Source organism: Geospiza fortis, unplaced genomic scaffold, assembly GCF_000277835.1.
Source record: "Geospiza fortis unplaced genomic scaffold, GeoFor_1.0 scaffold130, whole genome shotgun sequence".
NCBI lineage: Eukaryota > Metazoa > Chordata > Aves > Passeriformes > Thraupidae > Geospiza > Geospiza fortis.
In genome coordinates this window covers 11571083-11580011 of record NW_005054300.1, presented here as the reverse complement: position 1 = coordinate 11580011, position 8929 = coordinate 11571083, and the positions used below count along the sequence as shown (strand labels likewise).

The 8929-nt window shown below is 45.7% G+C and overlaps 1 protein-coding gene across 1 annotated transcript; it reads left to right on the top strand.

Annotated features, from left to right (window-relative positions):
- Positions 1-561: 561 nt before the first annotated feature.
- On the top strand, positions 562-6984 carry LOC102040819 (2-hydroxyacylsphingosine 1-beta-galactosyltransferase-like). The gene is made up of 5 exons (XM_005416511.1): positions 562-1408; positions 4146-4285; positions 4456-4532; positions 4914-5133; positions 6044-6984. The coding sequence occupies exons 1-5, from the start codon at positions 563-565 to the stop codon at positions 6357-6359; spliced, it is 1599 nt and encodes a 532-aa protein (XP_005416568.1). The 5' UTR covers position 562; the 3' UTR covers positions 6360-6984.
- Positions 6985-8929: the final 1945 nt, after the last annotated feature.

Sequence of the window (8929 nt, the reverse complement as noted above, 5' to 3'; positions counted from 1 at the left end):
TCCTGCCTTGTTTGTGCTGAGCAAAGTGCCTTGCCAGCCATGTGAGGGTCAAAGCTAGAGCACACCTCATGGCATTTCCACCAAGCTCTGCAGGCCTCCCTGCAAGCTTGCAAAGACATCAAGGCCTCAGAGAGAACCAGCTGTTCTGGCTGGACAGAAATAAAAATAAAATCCAGCTGAGCTGGTTCTATAGCGGTAAACAGGGACTGAGCAGCAAGTGTCCCTGCTGGTGCTGTGACCCAGCATAGCTCTTCCAGACACTCACCCTCAGTAACTCTATGTGAGTCAGTCTGCTAGTTTTTGAGCCTTAGGATCACAGAGAACAGATTTTCTGGAAAACTCCCCTGATTGTTGCTGGAGTATTTTTGTGGGTTTGTTTCTCGTTTGGCTTTTTTTCTTTAGGGCAAGGCAGAGTGGATGGGGATGGATGTTCCCCAGTGAAGAACTCCAGACTGCTCTCCTTTCCCAGCTCACAAGTCCTGGCTTGCAGCTACAATCCCAACTGTTATTACTGAGGGCATGACAGAGACACTGCATTAATCATGTTTGTCCCCTTGCAGTGATGAAGATGATGAAGGTGCTACCGTGCCCTGCTGCTCTTCTTTTCCTAGTGACTGCATTCACTATGGAGCCATCTCACTGTGCCAAGGTGCTGATCATGCCCACCATAGTCTTTGACAGCCACTTGCGAGTCTTCATGCGGGTGGCAGAGGCACTGACTGACCGGGGCCATGACCCTGTGCTGCTACTCCATGAAGGTCGGGATGTGGAGACCTCCCTGCCCCTCTTCCGCGTGCAGAGGTACTGGGGAACCTTCAGCACAGAGAGCGCAGATGCTTGGGTGCAGGAGAAGATAAAGCGTATCTTTCAAGGGAAGATGACCTCCCTGGAGGTGTTTTCATTTTTGGAGAAGTACCTGGAAAACTGTGACCTAGTACTGGGAAATTCTACCCTTCTGCAGAAACTCCAGCTGGAGCACTTTGACCTGCTTTTGGTGGACCCCAATGAGATGTGTGGATTTATCCTGGCCCACATCCTACACATCAAATATGCTGTTATTTCCACTGGTTTCTGGTTCCCAGCAGAGATTGGTGCCACCTCCCCCATTGCCTATGTCCCTGAATTCAACTCCCTGATGACAGACAGGATGGGCTTTTTTGGTAGGACTTGGAATCTCCTAGTCTACATAATCACTCGTGTGGCTACAAAACTGGTCATCCTGCCCAAGTTTGAACGTCTCATGGAGAAGCATAGTGTGGAGCCCAAGACATCCATGTTGGACCTTGTTCATGGAACCAGTCTATTCTTCCTGTGTAATGATGTGGTGTTGGACTTTCCCCGTCCAACGCTCCCCCATGTCATTTTCACAGGGGGGATCCTCGCTGAGCCTGCAAAGCCCCTTTCAGTGGTAAGTGCAAGAAAGCTTTGATCTATGATTGCACATCACCTGGGGAGGCTACTTAGTACAGATCTTCTCTGGAAGAACCTTGTAAAAGTTCTGAAGCCCCTAGTGTCTGGAAGGCTGCGGTGTTTTGGTGCTTGTGGGTGCATTGGCGAGACAGGGAACACTGAAGGTTGTCAGGCTGCAGGGAGGATGTAGAATTAAGTGGGCCACGCTGAAGTGGGATTTGGCCTCACTGTCCATGTAAAATGGTGTGTGGAGTTTGTGAGATGGAAGTGCTGCCCCTGGGACTTGAGAATGAATAGTTTGTTTGCTCCTGTGCTAAAGTGGGAATGGGAAGAACAATTAATCTTCCTTGTTTCATCAATGATGTGTTAATCCAGAATTTCCTCCTTCATCTTATTTCTCACAAAGCACTTCTGCCCTTGAGCTTGTAGTCTTAAGAAATCACAGGGGAGAGCTATTATTGTTTCTTCATTAAATTGAGTGCAGAAACCCAAAATGTAGAAACCCCTTTTTCTCAAGGTTCACTCCTGAAAACTCCTCTCGAGGCTTTCTCCAGCCTATGCCTTACTAATCCCAGGAATAAATTCAGAGGAAAAAGCTCCTAAAGCCTCTGGCTGAAGACAGTATTGCAAGAGTAGGACTTGTCTGACCACTCTTACAAACATTGAGGAGAAATAAACCTGGATAATAAAACTTGGGCAGTCAAGATGTCCTGGTGTCCTGACTAAGGGTCTGAAATAGAGATAAGATTTCAACTTTCAAATTATTAGAGACTGTCAGGATCTCTGATGGTGACTTCACTGATGCTGTGGATACCAATATTTTTCAGTTAAAAAAGAAGTGAGATCAGGTGCCTTAAAAAGAAGCTCTCCAGATGTGTCTGCACATGAGCCTTGCCCATGTGGCACGGCCTGCAGGTAATGAAACGCACGTAGGGTGCTCCGAAAGCTGTGTCAGAGGGTGGCTGCCTCACAGCTCTTGCAAAACTCTGGCTTGGTCCAACCTGACCACGTACACACCTGCCTTATAAAGAAGGGAGTTGTTTGTTAGGGCATTACTCATGTGCTTCACAGCTTCCAGAACAGATCCCAGGGCACCTAAGGAAAGAATGATGGAGATAAGTCTGGAGCCCTGCAGTAGGTGGTGGCTGTCATGCTAGCAGGTAGGCATGTCTGTGTCCACATCATGGGATGCCAGCAGAAGAGAGAGCCTCTGTAGGTCTAGGTGTGCCTTAAAGAATGTCCCATTTGAAATGTCATTAAATGCTTACTTCCTCCTATTTGAAACACTATGATTTTGAATGCTTCTATTTAGGACTTGGTTAAATATAGATTTGTATTTGAGAGAAAGTGAGAACATTTGGTGGTCAACCATGCTTCTCTAGCAACTTCAATGTTGTTTCTGAAAGATAAATGTTATGGCCCAATTATAATGGATAACATACTCATCTGGTTTAGGAGTCATTATACTTTTATTTAGAAAAGGAAAACCAGCACTTTCTCTTCTGTAGCAGTTTCAGTGGTTATACTCTTCAAAGGATGTGAAACTCAAAAGAATGGAGAAGATAAAATATCTCTATTGTAAACTTCTAGATTCTTGGATTGTTTTAGCGCACTCTAAGCATTTCTGAAAAGATAGGTATGAGTCTCTGAAGCATACAACAAAGAAGTATCCCCAGAGAATAACGCTAAGATGAGCTCTGTAACTCTTTTGTACTCTGATTCCCTAACTTTTAGACTACAATTAATATTCTGAATTAATCACTTTAGTTTTCTCTTCTAATAACATTTTTTAAAATTCATTTTGTCCTACATATTTATTTTAGGAAGTATATATATTCAAAGATAGATTTTTATTAAACTTCCCTAAAATGCTCCTGACTGAGATACATGGGAAACTTGAAGCAGGACATAATGAGAAATAGGCCAGCATGGCATAGGAAGGAATAGTCCATGTTTGTTTCACAGTAGCTGTGGTTGCTGATTTCTTCTCCCTACTACCTTCTGGCTTTGGTTTAAAAAAGTACAGACTCTGTTCTAGATACAGACCTGTTTATGTATCATTACAGGTAGCCTCTAAATGAAGGACAAATGACCACGAGTTTTACTGGATCTGTAGCTACCTTTCTGTCCAGTGATCAAAAACTAAATCTGCTGTCTGCAAGCAGCCTATCAAGGATGGTTAGAAGTCTCCTGTCAATATGGCAAGACTTTCTGCCACCTCCAGAAGCCTTTGACATTGGAGAGTTATAGGAACTTTCCAGGAAGAAGTTGTTCCTGACTGTGTGATGTTTTGTCTCTTGTATCAGCTTACATCTAGAGATCCTGACAGGCCTCCTGTCTCAGTGGTAATGGGAAAATATCCTCCTTTTTTTTGCTCCAATTTCCCTCTCTCCTAGCTATTCCTTTGTGGTGCCTCTGTTTCCAGAACCTTTCTTGTCAAAGACTAATTGTGTTACCTCCAGTGCAGGAGATAATGCCATGAAATCCAGGTTTTGGTCACCTCCCTGCAAACTCCCAAGACCAGGCAGTGCTCAAGTAATTTCTGCCTGTCTGGGTGCAAAAATCACAGTGGTTTTAGAGTTCATTGCTTGGTGAAAACCATGTAGCTTTGTGTTCTGGATGGATTTGGCTTCATCTTCTCTGTGGACAGTTTCTACTGCCTCTGTCAGAGGCAAGAGTGGGAAGGGCCTTTCTGCAAGAATACTTCAAGGCAGCTGTGTGTGTTTTGCCCACAGGGTCTGCGTCTCTGGGTGGAAGCAGCAGAGGCAGGTGTCGTTGTTGTCTCCTTTGGCATCGGGATCCGAGCTCTTCCAAGCGATTTGGTGGAGAAGATGGCTGGTGCATTTGCTCGCCTCCCGCAAAGGGTGGTGTGGAGGTGAAAAGGGAATGGGATTCATTTTCACTTGAGTTGGATGAAGAACAATGTTGAGGGGTGATTAATTTCAAATCACAGAGTCTGATTTCTGTTTCTTGATCTGATTGAATTTACTCTTGTTCTCTGTGTTTCTCTTCTCCTTTTTTCCCTTCCTCTGTCTCCTCCCACAGATATTTTGGTCAGAAGCCAAGAAACCTGGGTGAGAATACGCTGATGATGGGGTGGCTGCCCCAGAATGACCTGCTAGGTAAGGCTGGGTTCTGTGTATGTGTGTGCCACTAGCAACACCCCTGGAGTTTAGCCCAAACCACAGCAAAGGCACATAAGGATAGCAGCACCTGTGTGGATCTAAGTCTGTTGCTTCTTGTGTGTCTGATCTGTACAAAACATGTTCCTCACCTAACACCTGCTTGAAGCTGCTTGGCTCCTATCTCCCTTCTCCTCCAGGCTCTACTCAGCAATTCTGGGCTGCAAAAAGCCAGATGTATTCCCAAAGGAATCCTCTCTGCTTAACATCCTCTCTGCTTAGCATGCCTGTTTTTCCCTAAACGTATGTGTGTTAAGGAACCCCTGGTAGCCCTGTTGCAACATGGAAGGCATTGACTTGCTACTCTTCCTTTACCTGCAGGCCATCCCAATGTGAAAGCTTTTGTCAGCCACTGTGGGATGAATGGTATATTTGAGGCAATTTATCACGGTGTGCCAGTGGTGGGATTTCCTTTCTATGGGGACCAGTTTGACATCATGACCAGAGTGCAGGCAAAGGGCATGGGTATCCTCATGGACTGGAGCAGACTAAAAGAAGAGGAGCTTTACCAGGCTGTCATCACTGTCATCTCTGACCCCAGGTGAGGCATCTGGAAGCATCAAGCTCTTCCTTGGTGCAGACAGTGTGTAGGGACCAGTGTGCCTTTGTGTTGACGCCTACACCGCCTGTGGTGGCTTCTGTACAAGCACAGTTGCAAGCATTGCTCAGCTGAACAGATGTATCAGTGCCTCAAAATCCTTAGATGCAGCACAGGAGGAGATACTCCAGCATTTGCTTCTAAGGAGTGTGATCTAGTCCTGTCTGACTGTAATGTTCTTAGAAAGTTTTCTGAGCTACTGGGGAACAGACCTCTTAATGCCAGCCTGTCATCAGGGAGAGTGAGATCACAGCCTCCCATTGGGACCTCCCTGAACTTGTCCAAAAAACTTTCTGTAGAAACAGAGAGGGAACTGCAGGTAATGCTCCATCTGCTCCTTCTGTCAGTCATACACTCTGCTTTTTCCTAGAACTGAAGCAGGAACAGAAAAGTGACACAGGGCTCCTGTTTTCTAATGGGACATGTGCAACTGTTGATTTTTGAAATGCTCTCTGAGAGCTTGATTTTGAAAATATTTTGTATTTCTTACCTATTAAGATTTGGTACCTAGAAGGGTTTGGCCACTCATCAAGTGTATAATTTTGCTTGATGCTGGGTGAGGTCTTAAGGTGCAAACTCCCCTCAGAAAGTACCATACACATGAACTCACTGAACAGGTACTTGCAAGCCAAACTGTCAGTGTTATTAACAAAACACAAAGAAAAATCCACTCTGGTTTGTGCCTTCATAGCTGGCGAGTGCCATCAGAGTGGCTTTCAGAAGAAGAATGGAAGAAATTTGCCCCTCTCCCAAGGTATTATTTGGGACTTGAAAGCATCACTGGGTATCTCAGGCCACATCTCAGTATGAAGTTACTGTTGAAAGGTAAATGTCTGGTCATCTTCCCTTGCAGCTACAGAAAAGCAGCCCAGCACATCTCAGCCCTGCACCTGGACAGACCAATGCACGCTCTCAACAGGACAGTGTATTGGCTGGAGTACATCCTTCGGCACGACGGGGCACCCTTCCTTCGCCCGGCTGTCTACGACCTTTCCTTGTACGAGTACTTCTGCCTGGACATATTGGCTCTTCTCTTGCTGTGTCTGGCTGCTATTGGATTTGTTCTCTACAAATCTGTGCTGTGGTGCAGAAGGAAAGGGGCCAGCCCTGTGTATCAGAATGGCAATTGCATGAAAGGCCACTTCACAGATGAGAAAAAACTGCAGTAGTGGCCGGTGTGTTCCAGAGCATATCCCATCACTGTGAAATGAACTGCTGCTGTGCCAAGAAATGTATGGCATGCAGGCACGGAGAGAGGTGAAAGATCTGCAGGTCTGGATGAGAAGAGAGTGGGGAGGGAGGAGTATTGCAAAGGCCTGTGTCTACACCTCTGTGTACAGCACTTGTGGGCGGGGGGGTGAATTCAGGCGTGGGTGGGAGCACTTGGCCAGGATGCTGGGAATGGGGCATGGGTAGGTAGACTTCCAGGGAGGAGTGCAGGTTGTTCCCTTTGTATTGCACATTGGTTTAGATGCTGGCATTGCTCTTCTGGCTTTTTGGATCACGGAGGCTCTGGAGGTAGGAACAGCATTTCCTATGCAGCAGACACCATTTCTCCTCTGCCTTGTTACTGAGAGCCCCAGTAGTCAGGATACCTTTATGTGCAGATGAGAACTGAAGCAGAGCTGTGGACAAGGTAGGGCACTGAAAATATCATCTACAAGAGAGAAAAATTGGTCTGTTTTAAGTTCTGTGGCTAAATATTGTTCTTCCTACTTCAGTCAACACTCTGCAATCCCGTTTGTGTTTGAGCTAAATTATTATTTTTTAAAATAAACTTATACTCTTTCTCCTGTGTGGCAGTTCTCTGGTCTTGGTTTAATGTGAATCTGTGATTCTTATAACAGGAAGTTGTTCAAGCAAGATGGAAGTGCTTTTTCCTTCTCATTACTGCTGGTATGGTCTCCACATACTTCCATCAGCAATTTTTTAGCCTTTCTGCAGGCTTTCATGCAGTGCCTTCTCTCCTCTGTCTTCATGTGGCACACACCCATTCCTATAGCACCTCCAAACCTGTGATGAAAGAAATCTGGAACAGATGCAAGTGCCAGGACCAGCAGCCAATAGCTCAGAGAGCTGGTCATGGCAATGGGCCCTACACCACATTTAGAGAAGCAGCAGGCTCTCCTCATTTCAATGTGAACAGACAATATTGTTGCCCTACTTGGGCCATGGTATGGAGTGATACCTAATGTGTTTTTACTCATCCTGGACTCTAAGGCAAACCTAACTGGGGTGCAGTTGCACAACCTGCCCACAGCATTGTCCGATGGGCCCACTGCCAGTGGCCCACATTGAGGATCAAGGGCTCTGCTCTCTGCTCCCACTGGGGCCACTGCAGTGCTCCCAGGAGCTGGAGAGTAACCTCACTGCCACAGCTGCCCTTACTGGTGGTTCTAGCCTCTGCTCTTGCTTGCTGTTCCATGTGGGGCTTTTCCCAGACAAGAGATGTCTTTTTACTGCAACCTGTGAAACAATCATTTGGCTGGGCTACTGGGCTGCCCTAGGTTGGAATAGTGCCTGTCTCTGACTTGGGAGGTCTTCTGAGGCCAGGCAGTGCTGTCTTCCCTCCCCAGCCTTCAGTTTGCAGAGGGGCTAAGATGAAGGTGACTTGGGATGACATCAACCTTGCTCTGTAGCAGCCCTTTTTGGCTTCATTCCCTCTGAGCTGAGGATGTGGAGCCTTAGTCCCTAATGGCAGGAAGAGAGAGATCAGAGCAAGGTGCCGATAGATATTAGGGGGAAAGTGGGCATTTTAGATAAGCAATAGGAACACTGTCTGCCTGGCACCTTTCTGTCTGCAAATTGAAATTAAGAGGTTGATGGGATTTGGGGTTTATATTTAGATAAAAAAAGAGATATTGTCACAAATTTTCAGCATTCCTGCCTGTTTCCAGTTGCACTATGGTGACTTTGTTGTCATCTCCTAGCAGATGAGTTTGGACAAGGGGGTGGAGGTGGGGCATTTTTTCATCTCTGAGGTGGAAGGAGATCATTACTGCTGCCTACGTGAGAGTTTGGATGTTTAGATCAGGCTGAACACAGCAAGAGAGTTGGCAAGCTTGTGGCTTGGTGACAATGTTGGATTGTTTTGAACTTGAAGAAGAAAGAGGGAGAAGACAAACACACCATGTTTGTAAACTGGAGGCACCATGGCCTGATGAGGACAGAGACTTGCACGTTGCTTTGTTTGCAAGCAGAAGAGCAGACAGAAGTATTTGAGACCCAAGGGTCTGTGTGGACTTACAAAAATGTGAATCCATTTTCCTGTTTCCTCTTTGCTATTCACAATTTCAGAAAGAAGCCCAAGCAAGCACCACAAGCAGCATTAGCATGTTGTCCCCTATCAGATATGCTCTTAACTTCTTGAACTTCTTATGGCTGCCTTCATTCCCAAAGGTATTTCAGAGTTAGGAGGCATTTCTATCCAGGGAGTCAAGGTATATATAGTCTGTTTAAAAATGATGCCACAATCTGGTGACAACTATTTGTAATGGAGTAAAGCATAAAGCTGCCCAGGGACCTTGCGAGTAAGAAGTCGACATTCAAAAAGGACCCTTGAAGTAAAGAGTCTTCCCGAGGAAAAGCTGTGTATACTGGCTTAGAAACTGCCAGGAGTCATTCCGTAAGTTATAAGGTAATTTTATAGAAGTATTTAAATAGACTCATTAAAGATGAAGGCTACTCTAGCTTTTCCAGCTTTATTTATGTCCTCTGTAAATATTTTCCTAATAAACAC